The 17,475-nt window shown below is 45.6% G+C and overlaps 1 protein-coding gene across 1 annotated transcript in view; it reads right to left on the reverse strand.

The window, feature by feature from the left end:
- Positions 1 to 3,893: 3,893 nt before the first annotated feature.
- The window catches only part of EFNB2 (ephrin B2), a 45,589-nt gene continuing 32,007 nt past the window's right edge, over positions 3,894 to 17,475 (reverse strand). Inside the window, exons 3-5 of the mRNA XM_027065203.2 lie at positions 9,777 to 9,869; positions 8,914 to 9,027; positions 3,894 to 7,572 (exon numbers count right to left, since the gene is read on the reverse strand). Of these exons, the coding sequence (XP_026921004.1) occupies positions 7,184 to 7,572; positions 8,914 to 9,027; positions 9,777 to 9,869 (596 nt within the window). The 3' untranslated portion in view covers positions 3,894 to 7,183. The remainder of the gene's footprint in view (positions 7,573 to 8,913; positions 9,028 to 9,776; positions 9,870 to 17,475) is intronic.

Below are 17,475 nucleotides of genomic sequence, written 5' to 3' on the forward strand. Positions count from 1 at the left end.
CCTTCTGTAGCGTTTTGTTGGCTTTTCTTTCATTTTAGTTTTCTCCCCTTGGGGGGTCTTAGAGCCAGACGTTAATTTCCACCACTCTCTTGGGTCTCCCTTTCAGGTTGCATTATTGACGCCCTTGTATACAAATAAATGATACACCTGAAGGGCAGTCTTGTTGGGTTTTGCTTAAGATTTCAGTTGATTTTAAGCGATTGTCTTTGATGACATTTATCCCCTCCCCTACTGTCCTTGGGCTTTTTAAGATAGAGTCCCCATGGCTCTGAAAACAAAACACACACATAGAAAACTCTTGTCATGTATGAAGTACCAATGGTGCTTGGGAAAGAATGGCTCTATTATCAACTAAAAGATGTTTCTTCAGTCATACAATTCTTTGCCCTAGATGACAGAAGCGGAGGTATAAACAATAGAGGAGGTATACCTAACAGGGATGTGCTCCGGATCCAGCATGGGAAGAATCAAATAGTAAGCGAGTGAGTCTGAAGTCTACGAGGAAATGGAGCAAGGCTGGTGGAAGAGACTGCCACCAACACTGCTGCTTGGCCCGAGGTGGGTCCCCACGAAGTATGCATGTATGCACTTGAAAGTTTATTTATTTTGAGAGAGTGTGCGCACATGCGTGTGAGCGGGGGAGGGGCAGAGAGAGAGAGGATCCCAAGCAGGCTCCACACTCAGCGCAGAGCCCGATGTGGGTCTCCATCCCGTGAAGCGTGAGTTCACGACCGGAGCGGAAATCAAGAGTGGACGCTCAACCGACTGAGCCGCCCAGGCGCCCCTCCCACGAAGTATTTAAATAGAAGCTGGGGGGCCTGCTTGCAGTGACCTGAAAACGTGTGTAAATGAAGAAGAAAAGATCTAGTTAACAATTATGAGTAAAAGGCTGCAAACCCAGGAGCATAGCGACCAGCGTGCATCCACCGCCAGTTAGTGTCTCTATTTGAATTTTCCTTCCTCGCCAGGAAGGGGCAGGGGACAGCAGGGCCCTGAGCCCCGTGTGGGATCTTGTTGGAGGGGGTGGGAGGATGGTCAAGGGCAGCCCAAAGTGGGCGGGGTGCGACTGTGAACCCCCGTAGTTCTTCAGAGCTTTGCCCCAGGGATGCCGGGAGAAGGAGCAGTTTACATCAAGGCACTTTTGTTCAGCTGAAAGGCGGGCGGCTTGACTGCAAATCGTGCAGAAGTTACAAGTGACCTTCAGCGCGTGGGAGTCCCACCCTCTCGCTTTGCAGGTGAGGCGGCTGCGCACAGAACGTGTTGGGACGCTCTGGAAGAGCGAGGAAGCCTCAGTGGCAGAAACACAGCCGCAAGCGAGGTCTCCCCTTTCCCGCATTTAACGCCTGTATCGACCATCTATGACGATTGCTCATAAACTGTGTTGGTATTATTAGTTCGCTCATACTGTGTACGTCTATAGATGGGCATTCTTCTCATGAGGGTGTTGGTTGTTTTTTAAAATGTAATTAATGTCAAGAATTGTTTTGAAGAGATTTTGTTAATGTATCACAGCATAAAAATCTCAAGAGTGGCACGCATCCTTCGCTTCTGGGGTGCGGTTTAATCACTCAAAACTTGATTCCTCCTCCTGGTATGCTATGTTTTATTACAAATAAATACGGTATCTCAATATCCTCCCCATCACTGATGACTACTTCTCTACCTAGAAAAATAATCAGTAGGATAGGCAAGACTCTGCCATTACAATGCTGAAAATTTGCCTTCAAGGGGCACCTAGGTGGCTCAGTCGGTTAAGCATCCAAATTCGGTTCAGGTCATGACCTCGCGGTCTGTGGGTTCGAGCCCCGCGTCGGGCTCTGTGCTGACAGCTCAGAGCCTGGAGGCTGCTTCAGATTCTGTGTCTCCCTCTTTCTCTGCCCCTCCCCCACTCATGCTCCGTCTCTCTCTCAAACATAAAAAAAATCGCCTTCAAGTACATCTATAGCATAAATACCACAAACATTATCCGAAACCAACTGGAAACCAAAACCAGCAGAACACACAGGTTAATGTCCTTTGCACAACAGCAGCAAGTATGTTTCCTTTTGAGGCATCTGACGCCGTATTTGCTTCCCAAGGAAAGAGTAGGGTGATCATCCTTTTATTACACACTTTAGAGAAATGACTTTTACTTCTCTGGGTTGTTTTTTAACTTTCACTGATTCTTCTCTGGGTTAGGATCAGAGACTGACAGCAAGGTGCACAGCAGTTACCTGGCGACTGATAGTTTGATTTTTTTCTGATTTCCACTGGGCACCTTTATCACAGTGTTTGAAGGGGCAACTGTTGTGCCAAAAAGGAACCTGACAATTGAAGAGTGGGATGGAAAAGTGGCGGGTGTGGAGAGCACAGGGACTTTACAGCAGCCTGCTTACCTTTCAGACAGAACTAAGAGCACCTGATTGTGACAACCTCCGGGAGAAGTTTCTCTAAGTGTCCTTCCCGCCAGTTAGAAAGAATACAAGTGGGTGCATTTCACTTCTTAGTGGAGTTCGGCTTGCCCAATTTGGGAAACACAGTTTCGAAAAGAGGGTGGAAACAATGAGGTGGGGTGTTTGGTAATTTAAGCTGTAATCTCGCAAAGGCCACGACGTAAGTTGCAAACGCAGTACTTACTTGGCTGTTGTTCTTTCATTTTACCCAGACCGCTCATTAGTGATACTGGCATGTAGGGTGGAACTTTCTGCTTAGTCACTTGGCTGTAAATTGTGCCCTGGAACTTGGATTTGCCGTGAAGGGGCAGGTAGGCGCTGCGGAGGAAAATGACGGAGTGGATGGAACTATTATTCCAGCGCCACCTGAAATCGTGGGCTCCTAGAGAAGCCCGGGGCGGGGAGGAGGGGGAAGGAAAGCATTTATGCCACAAACATTTCTTTAGTACAGGTACGCTAGGAAGATGCTGCTGAGATCGCTGCCTCTAAAACCAGCCTTTCGTGAGGCGTTCTTGGGGGGAGGGTGGGGCTTTTCAAACACTGGAATTCTTCACTTGGCTGGGGCTGTGATCTGTGGCTAGACAGTCTGGAGCATCGGGCTCCTCTGTGCTGGGACCTTCCCCATCCGGATGCACCCCCCCTCCTAAGGTAAGGAGGGGCCCGAGGTAACGCAGCCAGAGATCTGAGCACTTTCTGGTCACCGGTAGCTGCTTCTGCCCTGTCTGCCGCTCTGCCCTCCACACCTGCGGGTGAGGAAGGTCTCCCCGGAGGGTGGGGAGTCTGCAGATCAGTCTTAAGACCCCAAGCCCACCAGCGCAGGGGAAGACATCCCCAACCCCCGGCCATCTTCCCCAGGAAGGCCAGCATTGAAAACGCGGTTAAAAGTCACCACTGGCCTCTGGCTTGCTTCAATCTGGTGTCACAAAGCATGGTTTCATCAGCGCTAACGTCGTACAAAGGACATTGGACTCCTTCCTTCCTTCTGGGACCCTGCTGTGAGGAAAAATGAAGGCTTCGACAGCAAACTGCTTTGCTTGAGTGGAAACTAGATTTGGAATTAGGCGGTTGAGATAACTAAAGTCCATTTGCCTGCCTCCCTTTCCTCTGGTCACTTACTTAGGTCACTACTCGAGACTGGGGGATCCAGGGAGACTAGGGAGGTTTTCTGTTCAGGGTGGTTAGGACTTTACAAAACTTTATGATCAGATGATTTTGTGAAATGTGAGCTCGAGTTTTATGGGGAAACCAATGGGCTCCCTCGTGGCCCTCTGCAAGGTTCACATTCACGTTATGCGAGTGTCCTGATTGGGAAAAAATGGGCACACAGGTGCCCACGGGCAGAAGTCTCTGGATAACTGTTAATTATAGAGAAACAGAGCAGAAAGCAAATTAAAATAAGCGAAAAAAAAGAAAGAAAAAAAGAAAAGAAAAAGGAAGGAAAGGAAAATACTTTGAAGGCGCTTTTTCCATAGGAAAAAAATATTTTATTTTTTTAAGAACAAATTCAGTTTGAAACAGACATGGAATGGGACCTCACGGATTCCGTTTCTGGGGGCTGACTGCAATGTGGAAGGAGGCTGGAAACCTAGGACAGGCCATTAAAATAAAATGAAGAAAGAACAAAAATATTTATAACTCAAGCATAATACTGTGTTACTTACAAATTGGACAACGAAATCTTAAATAAATATCCATGGTACATAATTACGGCACAAATATGCAGCAATTTGGCAACCTTTTATACCGTTTTTCTTTTCCTCATTACAGTGCAAAGGGGGGAAAGACACTGCCGTTTAACAAGCTGTAGCTAAATACATTGCAAAATTCAGATTTTATACAAAACATCTTGCTTAGACTTTATAAAAAACCAACATTGCTCTATGTACACAATCTGGGTAAGAAAAGCCATTTCTGTCTTGTTTTCATGTGTATTTTTATTAAAAAGGTGAATAAGGCTACTGTAACACCCCGAATCCATATACAGTAAAATCTGAACCCTATTTACAGCATCTTCAGTTAAACGTTATGGTGCAAATTCCAAAGTCAGGTGACTAGGGATGAGAATACAAGCAAGGCATTTACAGTAACTTTCCAAAGCGGCACCAACTTCAAATAAAGGGAGAGTTGGTAGATTGTCATATTCTGCACCAGACACAAAACAGACGCACAGAACACTTTTCCATTGGTTGCAGGTAACTCTTCATCGAATTCATCTGATTTTTCACAGTTTAGCATATAACCAAAAGGTAGCCAACCGATGAGACACATTTGATTTCATTAAAATCAGACTATTTCCCATGTTTCCCCTTCTTGCCCCTCTCCCCCATCCGAAAGGTAATTTTTGATGGCTTACAAGAAAATCTTGTACGAATGCACGTAAAGGAGAGGGTGGGGTGATGGAAAGAATTACATATGTACTGTGGCTGGTCACCATGGCAACCCTCCACAGAACTATGATATAGATATATATAATATATATTGTAGATATATATTATACATATATGTACACATGTATACCACTCACCCACTCACACACACACACACACGCACTTTGGACCAACATCATTTTCAGGTTCAGGAAATAGAGAAGGAATAATTTCTGTGACAACTCATTTTTGCAGGCATTCACTGGAGGTCTGAGAACCTTAAAATGCTGTTGCTACATTTTTTTTTTCTCCCAATTCAGAAAGCAAAGTGTTACCATAGTAACGGGACTATGTTAAAGATGTCTATTTTGCATAGCACATAAAAAGTAGGTTTCCTGTTTACTCGTTTTGTTTCCCAAAAGGGAGGGGGCGGGGAGGGGGTGGGGGAAGGGGGCCGGAGCTAAACTTTCAGCCCTAAGCCCCCTCTGAGGGGACCCGGTGGATTTTAGCGAACACTTCAGCCATAAGGCAAGGGAATACACAACACAGAAATGAAATGCCGGAACATCTTGCCACTGTTAAATATACGATGCGGTAACATCCATTTCCTGGTATGCAGGGCTTGTATTTCCTAGTCTACGGTTACGTGAGATGCCTTCAGAGGACTGGGTTATTTTTGTATTTACTCCCGTTATTGTTATTTTTGGAGTGATGTTGTTTTTCCCAGATGGAGCTGTCCAATTTTTCTTTTTTTAAGCACTGAGCGTTGGGACCACGTAATTGCCACAAGTGAATTTCACGTCTTTCTGGTGTGATTTGTGTGCAATCTTAAAATATATATTAGTACAAATCTGTCAGTTTCTATCCCTTGTGTTCTATATACCTGTTATAAATACGTGCCATCTTCCTCCCCCCTCGACATCATGATTTATTTCCGTCTTAAGGACTCAAAGAAGTTCGCAGTATGCGTCACCTGGACACAGCGTGCGGGCTGTGGCCTTGCTCAGTACCTCCGCGTCCGCCCTTGCAGCCGGACAGGACAGCACCGCCATAAACCAAAGTGTCGTGAGGCTCAAGTGGGGGTGAGGGGGGAGGGCACTGGGGGGGGGGGGGAATCTGACCTACCTTTCACATAGGAGAATGCCTCAATAACATGGATGATGATGGAATCACAGCCTGTTTGACCTTTGGCTTGTAAACTTCTAGGTCAGATCCGGCTCTCTGCTGTTCTCCTAAATGCTTTCCCTGTGTTTCATAAAATGTGATCAGTATAGCAGCTGAGTCTGCTTCAGACATCATCCAAAGCCGACCGACTCTCCTACAGCGCCGAGGCCGTGCGCCTTATTGCCAGTACGACAACAGTCCTGCCCAGATCTGTCATCGGCGGCCCTCCCGGCCCGCCCCTCTACGACAATGCCCCTTTGTCCTACCCAGCGGAGAGAGACTGTGCTCCTCCTGCGCGTTGCCATTTGATCCGCGGATCCCTTCCAAGGCGCCCCACTCCACCGCGTGCGTGGTGTCTCCTACTTGCCTCTTAAAACCTCAGCCAACCAAAGTGCTGTGCTACCTAATTGGGGTTCCCCCTCGACTTTCTGCTCCCGACGCACCAGCAGCAGCGTTGAACTGCATTTGCAGACAGCCCTCCCCACCCCCACCCCCCATCCCGGCCCGCCCCCTTCCATGAGCTCCTGGTCTTTCTGGTCTTCTGCGCTGAAGGCTCCTTAGTAGCAGACGCAATTTCTAGAAGTGTAGGACCCATCGGCTCCAGCTGCCGTGGCGCGGGGGCAGGAGACTCCCAAGGTGAGTGTGCCAGCAGTGATGCGGGGTGTGGAGTGAGGGGCTCGCGCTGCGGGGCCCCGGAGGTCGGCAGGGGTGTGTGCAACGGTGAGGACTGGGCGCGGGACCTCTGAAAGCCTCCCCCAGCCAGAGGTCTGTGTGACAAGTCCGGACGCTCCTCGGGAGGGACGCCCAAGGCAGAAGGCAGCGTTTCCAGGCCCCGCGGCCCACGGGGGACACCTGCCCGGGATGCTCACGGCTCGCCCAGTCCCCCCCACGCCCGCTGCCACTCTGTCGCCCTCGGCTTCCTGCAGGCCCAGGTGACCGCGGCGCATGGCTTGGAGGTGGAGGGGGGAGGCGGGCGCTACGGTCCCATCGGGCACCTTCCACGCCAGTCTCCCGGCCGGCGGTGGGCGTCTGTCTTCACCGCGGTCCGGGCGCTACAGACTAGGTAAGCTGTCCAACTCAACAGGGCTCTTCCGAGAAGGAGTGCTCCCTCTCCCCCGCCGTGCTCCGGTCCATTCGAGACACGGGGGGGTCATCAAACCCTCCTCGGGGCGGTGGCGGGACAGTGGGCTTCCTCTGGGAAAGCGAAGGCACCGCCGCGTCTCAGACCTTGTAGTAAATGTTCGCCGGGCTCTGGGGAGGCATCTCCTGGACTATGTACACGGGGTGCCCGTAGTCCCCGCTGACCTTCTCGTAGTGGGGGCAGAACACACTGTCCGCAGTCCTCAGCGGGATGATAATGTCACTGGGCTCCGAGCCGCTGTTGTTGCCGCTGCGCTTGGGGGTGGCCAGCGTGCTGAGCGACAGCGTGGCCGTGTGCTGCGGCGAGTGCTTCCTGTGTCTCCTCCGGTACTTGAGCAGGAGCACCACCAGCGTGATGATGATGACGATGAAGATGATGCATCCTGAAGCAATCCCTGCGAATAAGGCCACTTCGGAACCGAGGATGTTGTTCCCCGAATGCCCGGCACTGCTGCCGTCTGTGCTGGAACCTGCGGCCGGGGACGGAAAGGAGCAGCCCAGTTACTGCTGTCCCTGCTCGGATGGCAGCCCCCCAGCCTCGGTTCCCAGCCGCGCACACCCGGCAGGACGCGGCGATCGCCCCAAAAGGGGACGCGGACGGGACCTGGGCTCGCCGGCCGCTCTCAACCACAGGTGTCCCCATCCGTCCACCCTTGGGGACAGGAGGGGGCAGGCTCCCACGCTTCCGCCCCAGGTCCTAAACCGCCACCAGCCACAGCAGGTAGACACAAAGGAAGCGGCCACCTCTGGGGCCAGGGCTGACTGCCGTGCGCTGCCCCCCTTGCCCCTCTGGGCGCCAGCCTTCCCGAGCATCTCCCGCCGCCTGCTTTCTATAGACAAGCCCTGCCTGCTGTGCGCTGAGGGGACCCTGGGGCCCTGGGAACACATGCCGCTCGTAACTCGCTTGTATTATTTGGTATACACCTAAAATATATTGGGAAGGCAGCAGAAACACTCACGCTGAACACGCTGCCAACCCAAATGGGAAGCACTAAAAACTTGCCTGGCATCATTAGATTATCCATTTATCGGAATGTCACAAGAATTTGACACATCTTGCCATTGAAAATTAGAAACAACAGCCTCCCTCCATGATGCTTGTAAAGCGGGGGAAGTGGCCTGCAGATGCTGACTGCACATGCCACCAACAGGCACGCTGGTCCCTCACACGAGACTGCTGACCTCGGGGAGCAGCTACCGTACAGAAATGTCATTAGCGTGGAAATAAATACGTAGCTATCTGCTCAAGGACCGGTACGAAAATGAAATTCAATGGTGGCCAACTTTATCCTGTATTCTAAACTTCAGCCAGTGATCCGACTGGTATTTTATTTTACGCTGAAAATGTGAAACAAAAATGTCAACAGTAACCACTCGAAGAACACGGCATTATGCAATATTTTAAGATGCCACCACCTAAAATGTAGAGGAGCATCAATCAGGCTCTTTGTGGATCAGACATAATTAGGCGAGGTATTAGAACACTGATTACATACATGTGAATATCGGCTCTACGCTACTGTTGCAACAGGCACAGTTAAGTGTCTCCAATAAAAATAACTTTGGTCTGAGTGAGTAGTGCTCATAATTGGCACTTGCATCTGATAAATTCTACTCTTCTGAATGGGAAACTTCCGTGGGAAGGCGCAATTCTGTTCTTATCGAGCCGTTAATAACAAGTACCTGAGAGCAAAGGTTACTGACTCGGGGAACTACAAGTTAATCCCAGTAGTATCCAAGGGCTTGGACTCTGTTCTGCCTCTTGCTCACGGGACCCACGGACGCATCCACACACACTCACGCTGCCATACCTGGATTTGGTTTGACAAAGGGACTTGTCGTTGAACTTCTTCCATTTGTACCGGCTTCTAGTTCTGGGCGTCGTGTCGGATCATTATGCCTGGTTGACCCAGCGGAACTCGCATCTATACGAGGAACAAATGATTACTTATAGCCCAGACACCTAATGAGATCTAGCTCTAAGAACTGCCGCGTGTCAATCTCAAGAGGCACAGACAGCAATGAACGTGAGATTCTTTATGCAAAGTGCTGTGACATACAAGAATAGAGTTCTCCTTTTAAAACGGAACGGTGGTACTACTTATGTCAGAGGTTCAGATCGTGAGGCCATCTGTGGAAACTATAGGGATTCTTGCATTTGGCACGCAGAGCATTGCAGATGACATTTCAATTTAAATGAGCAAGTTGACTGACTACTATACAATTTCTAATTAGAAGAATAAATCTTTCTGCACAATAGGTTATCTGTGTGGGAAAAGGCTCAGTGAACTAGTCTTCTGTACTCGAGATGCAGAAATGGGCCAAATGGCAGAAACCTAAGTTTTCACTCTGGGTAGCGTAATAATTTTTTTGAACCAAAGAGGTGTTTTGCTTTTAATAAGAAAAAAAAAAAAAGTGTGTATAGAGATACATGTACACACACATATGGCAATGGACGTTGTACCTGGCTGACCTTAACTGTGAGAAGAAACTCCAATAAAAGAAGTTTGTTACACCGACTTGAGGAAATCTGTCAGTGGCTCAAGGTGCAGAGAAAGATGTGCTTTCGAAACTAGGCTACGAGTGCGTGAAGGTGGGCGTTCACGGCATTGGTGCCACACTCGTTGGGGACTCAACCAGATTATGGTGGCTTCATGGAGCAGACGGTCTTTACCTTGTCCAACTTTCATGAGGATCTTCATGGCTCTTGTCTGGCACACCCCTCCCTCCTGGTTATCCAGGCCCTCCAAAGACCCATTTGATGTAGCTGATTAAAAATAAAATGGACAAAACAAAAAAATAAAGAAAAATCAGGAAATCAATAAGCCAAGTTTACATGAACATGAAATGTCTGAAAACAATTTGAAAAATAAGAATTCACTCTTAGTCACAAGTTTTCGGAAAGTATGGGATGCTGAAAGCCAAAAAATAAAAAATAAAGAAAATAAAGAAAAATGGATCCTGTCAACACCGCTGCACGTATGCTATCTGGTTTCAAGTTTACTTAAGCACTTTCTCCTTCCTTCAGAATCAACTGATTTAGGGTCAGTCCATACATAAAAGGGACAGGACCTTCCAAAAAGCTTACTATTTCAGGGTCGGCCTCAAAAGAGCAAAGTAGTTAATACAGTAACTTTAAAATGTGGTAATCATCGCACAACACCTGCTTCCTCTACTACAGATTTCCTGCTTCGAGAACAATTAGCTCGATGCTCCCTGTTTGCCAAGCATCCAAGTTCGGTAAACACTAAAAGAGGAGACTCCCACACCCCCTCGTTTTCTTTCCCCGCCTTATGTGAGATGAAGAAGTATGTTAGGATTCAGGTCTTCCACTTCTGAAGTTTTCTCTCCATCATTTTGCACTGGACTGGAAATAATAAGTGTGTTATCATTACCAAGACCAACCTCAGACAGACTCTTCAACCAAGCTACCTGCTGGAGCACAGCTTGACCGACAGAGGGGACCACGCGCGCCCTCTGCTCTGTCAGGGCCCTGGGGCAACCCCGGGGTATGAGGGGAGATTGTGCAGTACCCACTTGCCTCCTGTTTAGCTCGAGTCCCTTCCCATTTCAAGAGGGAGGAGGAAGGACAGGACATTTGACCACTGACAGTACTTTTAAACAAACAGCTTATGCTCCACTGTGTGTAAACACGTTGCTGTTGCGTCTCCTTAGGACGGTGAGTTCTCTCAATAGTGTTGTGACTAAAGCTGCAAAAAGACTGCCAGGTAGTTTGCTAAGGAAGAGGACTTAAATTGCAGGTCAAGTTCCAGAAGAAAAAGAAGGTGGAGGGTGCTAGACGTTTCCATTCTTCCAAAGTTCAAGGGGCAAGGAACAGAAGTGTTTCATATACATTTCTGTGCGGTAAATCATTCTCTACTTTGATTATCAAAGGCTGGTCTACTAACACTGTACTTTTCAAGGCACGGAAACAGGGACAGAATTTCTGGTAAAAATACATCCAAAGGCACTCTTTCAATGGGTTGTTTGTTTTCCAAATGGTGGACCGGCCAGCAAGGTCTACATGCACACATAGCAATACGTGGGCTACAGAGTTACAACTTTTACTTTCACTGCTTTGAAAAACAATGGCTGCTTCTTGTGTGTATAAATATCTCTGTGCTTATCTGAGTGTTTCCTTAAAGTTTACAGTCTTACGATCAGACCTCACTCCTCCGCTGACACTGGTGCCGAGTTTCTCCTGGGAAAATGGGCAAAATGGCCATAATCATTCTGGGGGTAAAAAGTAGACAGTCTCCTCTTGTAGATTGTTGAGAAAATGTTTGGCAGAGAAGTTAAAACAAATACCTAAAAACTTTATATGCCTCTGTGAATCTAATAAAAAAAAAAAAAATCGTTTTTTTCCTTCCCCATTTCTCCACCCGCTTTCTCTTTTCCCTCCTCCAGACAGTTTCCTAAATTTCGAAGGGTCCTTTCCTCCCAAGGCCATGAAACAGTGTGGCTGTCTACGTGCAGGCACTGTTTGAGGGCAGGTGCAGAACAATGCTATCATCTCTATTTAATCTTTCTCAAAAATTAGGATATGTTTTCATGTAGAAGCCCTGGAAAGCTGAGGTCTAGCCAATGGCTTCAGAAGTTTACTTAATTCAAATGGAATCTCAATGTTTTCTATGCTGTAGGCACATAAATGCACTTTCATGCAAAAGTGCACCCAAATGCACAGCGAAATGACCTCTTTCTGACTAACGGCTTAACAAATATGGTAAAAATACGATCTGAAGGGTGGTGCACAGAAAAGGCGGGGGTGGGGTGGGGTGGGTAGAGCTTTGTTTGTTTGAACCTGGAGGTCAAAAAGTCAAAGATTCAGATCTGAAGGAGAAAAAACAATGAATACCAGAGTGGGTAAGACAAGACGTGGTAGAGAAGAGTCACCGTGGAACAGAATTCAAACCTGCGTCCTCAAAGATAAAAGCTTCTGACTGCTTCTACCAAGTCCACTTGGAAGCAGGAGGGCTGCACCTCATTTGGGTGATTTTTTCTTTTGATTTTAATTTGTAGGTCACCGCCCTTTCTGGATACCAATGCTTCCGTGCAGAGTGCTTGTGGGTGTGCCCTGAATGCTGTCCAAGTGACCCCCAAATGTAGAGAGCTCCAAGAATTCAAATCAAACTGCAATCTGCAATTCAGCATCCACAGACTAGAAGATGGTAGGAGGAAAACTGTGTAGCTGGAGAATGAATCTGCTCTCCATTTTTAACAGTTGAAACTTTTTTTAATTCCTTGAGGGAGGAAGAGCCTTCAAGCCCTGAGCTGCACAGAGAGAAATGGGAGCTTGTGCCTTTGCCTGGTTCTTGGAGATCAGAGGCTGATGCTGGTTTGGCAGCGCCGGGGGGGGGGATGGGCCAAGAGGGAGAACACTGTGATGTGCATTCCAGACGCTTGCTTTGTTCCCCTTTAAGTCAACTTGCAAGTTGCAAAGGTGACTGGAAGATACTGGAAAATTCATTACTAACGTTAACACAGCATCCCAGATACCTGGTTGTTTAAAAAGGGAATGAACTATAAAATACAGCTGGATGTTTGCTGTGAAGGAGTTTTGCCCTGCTGTATGGTAGCCATGACCCGAGCGGTCCCAGAAAGCCTGGTTGGAAGATGTCAGCAACCAACTGAAGCTTCAGAAGGTTAGCTTTCTAGCAAGCATAGAATAATTTAGAGTGACTTGAACTTACTTTATATTTGATTCTGTAATGAAAATTACCCTCACTCTTCCCTATGACCTCCTCAGCAGGAAGTGTAGGGAGCATCGTTCTCATTCTAGTGGTCCTCCTGTCCCTTGCCTTGAGCAAGGACACTGACAAGTGTCCTGTCCTGATAGCACCTCCTTATGGCAGTCAGCTCTGAAATAAAGCCACAAGATTAATCCTCTAAAGGCATAGTAGTGGCTCACTCTGAAAGACAAGAAAGTGCTAATGCTTGGGGAGAAAATCTAATTCCATTTCAGGAGACAATTTGGCAATATTTTTTATTGTTGATCTGAATATATTAGGAATTTTTGACTTAGAGAGAGGGTAAAAATAAATTGCTACCTCATTATCCTTCGCTTTTCTTTGTATCTACCAACATTATCTAATGCTGCCACAATTATAGTATTCCTAAATAGATGAAATTGCATTTAATCATTTGGAGACAGAAAAAATAACCCTGTTATACCTAAGCTTTTAGTGCCCATTTTTTTGTTCTTGGTCTAGAGAAAATATAGACTTTATAAAATTAAAAATTACTAAGCAAAGTTTCTCCATCCAGTTAGAAAATGGGCTTAATAAAGATACATGGGCATTTTATAGCCTGCTTTTAAAGGCTTCTGCTTCAGGGATCTAATTGCATGTAGTAAGTATACTGAAATTACCAGATTGTTCCCCTGGGGCCTGATTTCCAGTGGGTGGAGATCATTACTCAGCAAAAAAGTACCCCGAGTTCTCACTGCCTAAAAGTTCTTCACATCTGAAAACTGCACTGCCCCACATCTGTGTCTTCCCATGAATTTGCACACGGACCTGTATCTGCAGCTCCTACTCCCTGGGAATGGTACACTGGTTATCCAGGGAGAAAAAAGAGAACCGGTGAATAAAACAGACTAAAGGGGCAAGAATCTTTCTGGCCGTGTTTTCTAGACTGTGCCCACAGAGAGGAAGTAAGAGTGCATTTTAACATGTCTTCATCTGATGGCCACTGCCCCACGCCCCGGGAGGCTCCACTCTGTGGCACTGGCTTTGGGCGGTTTTCAGTCTATCACTTCGGTAACCTTGTGCTAATCAGATGGAGGAGTCACTGCTGGGTTGGTACCATTATATGGGTCTCATTCACAAGGAGGTCAGGAAGGAGGGCAGCACAAAAAAAGTCTGCAGGATAATATAACATCACTAGGAAGGAATTCTTGGCTATTCTGGAAAGGATGAAAAAACACACTCATACTATGCAGGTGATTTCAAACTATTCTCAAATGTAGCTTCCTGGGATGGGGCAGAGAATGGACGGACACTCAAAAGCAAACCTTTCTATCCACTTTATCAAAGCAGTCTACCAAAGGAGAGACAGATAATAAGCACAGAGGATCAGGAAAGCCACAGAGATCAGTTTCCTAATAAGAATAGAAACTATAATGTATATAAAGCTGCACATATTTGCTCTTACTTGATGATGAAACAAATAGCACTTTGTGACAATTCTCTATCAATATCATCCTCTTTGCACGACTCTCTTCCATGCATGTCATGATACACTGGCCCTGGTAATTCTGATTTCTTAGGGCTGGTCTTCCTGCATGTGGGTCTTTCTCCTTAAGCTCAACACAGACTCAGAAGAACCAGAAGCCTATCACCTGACAATCTGAGGAACCCAAAGCAGCAGAATCAAGTAGGAAACAGAGAAAGCCATGACCTTCAAATAAACATGATACACAAACAAGCTTACTGTCTTCTACCAGGGCTCGCAATTCTTGGAACGTCTAAAGGCTAAAAAAGCTGGAGTGAGATGTGTAGGTTGAAAACTAAGGAACCCGATAAAAATGTAATCGATGACTGTGAACATATAAACCCGGGAAACTTAGAGCATTGTCCTTAACACCCTGACAGCAATTCAAAGTCAAAATGTCTAGTATCAAAACAGCGATTTAATTTCTAGATATCAAGGTAGTTCGATGCCTTGGATATCACAAGGGTCCTTTCAGATACTGAGGAGAAAGATTCTAAACATGGACATGATAGAGTTCAGTGAGTGCCAAAAATAAATGCCTTTTTCTGTAATTAATAAAAACTTCTGAAACAGAAACAACTGTATAATGTGCCAAAAGGAAGGAGAAAACATCCCTTTTTCTAGCTTCTTTTCACGTGTTTTTCTTTGTGGATTTATAGTGTAAGAAATGAGGAATGTGTCATCATCAGTTTCCAAGGGCTTCGTTATTTCTCCTTGCCAGAACGTTCAAGAAAATTCAGCATGATTTCAAGGCAAATGGCATTTCATCCCATAATACCAAATTTGCCTTATCTTTGCTATATAAATAAATGCTTCTTAAAATGGCCTTAATTTGAAGAAAAAAAAATACAAAGGAAGGTATTTTCAAAGTGAAATATACATCCACAAAAAAGGTTGCTTTTTTTTTTTTTTTTTTTTTTAAATCTCTACTTGATGTGACAGCTCTCACAGGCATTTGATTAGCTGATTTTTAGTGTGTGGGGAACAGTTCACAGTTCAAACACTGTATAAGCTACTAGTGAGGTAGGATGTGTGTGTTTCTCCCCCAAGGAAACATTGTTCCAGTATGATAAGAAGAATCACTTGAATTAAAACCACATCACTGTGGTTGTGTTTTGAAATTTTAAGGCAGTAAATCATGCATTAAGAATTAATAACTGGCTTAGCCCCAGTGACTTCTACCCAACACAATTAATTAGTTTCTCTGCTAGACAGAACGATTTGGAAAAATGAATTTAAAAAGGGAGTCACAACTTAGACCCTCCCTCTTGTATTCTAGCATTGAAATAGGAATGAAGATACCAGGTATCAAATTTAAATGGATGCTCTTGAATAAAACAGTATAATTTTATTTCCTTAGTTTCAAATGTTCATCATGAACAATGATAGGATATTCTATTGACAGCTCAGGAAAAAGAGGTGGTTTTAAAAATGTGTTAACAACCTTGAAACAGCTTAGTAAACTTTGTGCGTTCACTAGAAGATTTAATGACCGATATTGCCACTTTATATTAATTTGGGGGGAAGAGGGGAGGTAAGAGGTTACTACGTAAACTGAGTATGAAGGTGCCAGTGTATTTATTATATCTCGTATCTCATATACCGCATGAGACTTGGACACTGAGGGAGGTCAACCTATTGAGAGAATCGTAACAGCATAGAGTCATCATATCTAGAACATAAGAAATCCTATCACAGCTTACTCAGAAAATCTTTTAACCATCAAGAACTGTATACAAAGATCAAGTTAGTGGCAATCATGAAAGATGCTAAGAGCCAGTTAGTTACCTTTGAGAACACAGTCCCGAAGAGTCACTGATTACATATGACCAGACTGAAAAGGAGAAGCAGCGACCATGTGTGAGTGTGCGTGTGTGTGCGTGCATGTGTGTGCGAGTGCATACATAAGGGGTATATGTTAGTGAAAGGAATACCCTCCGGGTTCCAGCAGTGTACTGATGTTTTTCTGACAAAGATCAAACAGTCCCAGCAATAAATTAAGTGTCCATATTTTTACTAAAGGCCCACTAACCACATGAGACTGATTATGGGGTTGTTTACTCTGTTTCCCCTTAAAAATACTGCCTCCAACACCTTAGTGCCTTGATTTTTAATGGAGAATTCTGTGGAGAGAAAACACCCCTTTCTAGGTCTAGGATTTTGTGGCTAAAAGCTAGGATGATTTATGTACAGAATCTTTCATTAGGTAAAAAAAAAGTTTCAATAAGATCTCAGAAAACAAGTTTTCATCTAGGTATGCTTTAAGGGGATTTATCTTATTGTCACAACAATTCAGACAAAGTTAACATTCTAAGGATGTGTCAGTCAACAGTAAAATTACCTTTATACACGAGAGTCAACCTGAATATGGGCCAAAACCCACTAAAAGGAATTGTCTTATTTATTTTTTAAAAGTTTATTGATTTATTTGAGGGGGGAAGGGCACCGAGAGAGAGAGAGAGAGAGAGAGAGAGAGAGAGAGAGAGAATCCCAAGAAGGCTCTGCACTGTCAGCACAGAGCCTGACACATGGCTTGGAACTCACAAACTGTGAGATCATGACCTACGCGAAATCAAGAGTAGGATGCTCAAATGACTGAGCCACCAAAGCACCCTAGGAATTGTTTTAAAAATAGGTGGCCAGGGGGCACCTGGGTGGCTCAGTTGGTTGAGTGTCTGACTCTTGATTTCGGCTCAGGTCATGACCTCACAGTTTGATAGTGTGAGCCCCACATCAGACTCTATGCTGAAAGTGTGGAGCTGCTTGGGATTCTCTTCTTCCTCTCTTTGCCCCTCCCCTACTCACTCTCTCTCTCTCTTTCAAAATACATAAAATAAACTTTAAAAAAAAAAGTGGCCAGATACCCATTTCAATAGACTGACCAAAACTCAAGTTAAAAAAAAAAAAAAATGGCAAGAATGATATAGGAGTTCAAAAGATAAAACATTATTCCCGGTTGCCTACATTAGCCTTACTTAAGCTCTCAGATTTGTAAAACTGAGAACTCCCGGTCAAGACAGACACTGTGATATCATCTCATCCAAACATTCTGAACCGTGGAGACGCATGTGTTTGAGTGAATTATTTCTAGCCCACAATCCGCTGCCCACTCCTGGGTTTTTGACAGTCTTAATCATTAAGGTATCTGTGTGGAGTTATGG

Source organism: Acinonyx jubatus, chromosome A1 (genome assembly GCF_027475565.1).
Source record: "Acinonyx jubatus isolate Ajub_Pintada_27869175 chromosome A1, VMU_Ajub_asm_v1.0, whole genome shotgun sequence".
Lineage (NCBI taxonomy): Eukaryota > Metazoa > Chordata > Mammalia > Carnivora > Felidae > Acinonyx > Acinonyx jubatus.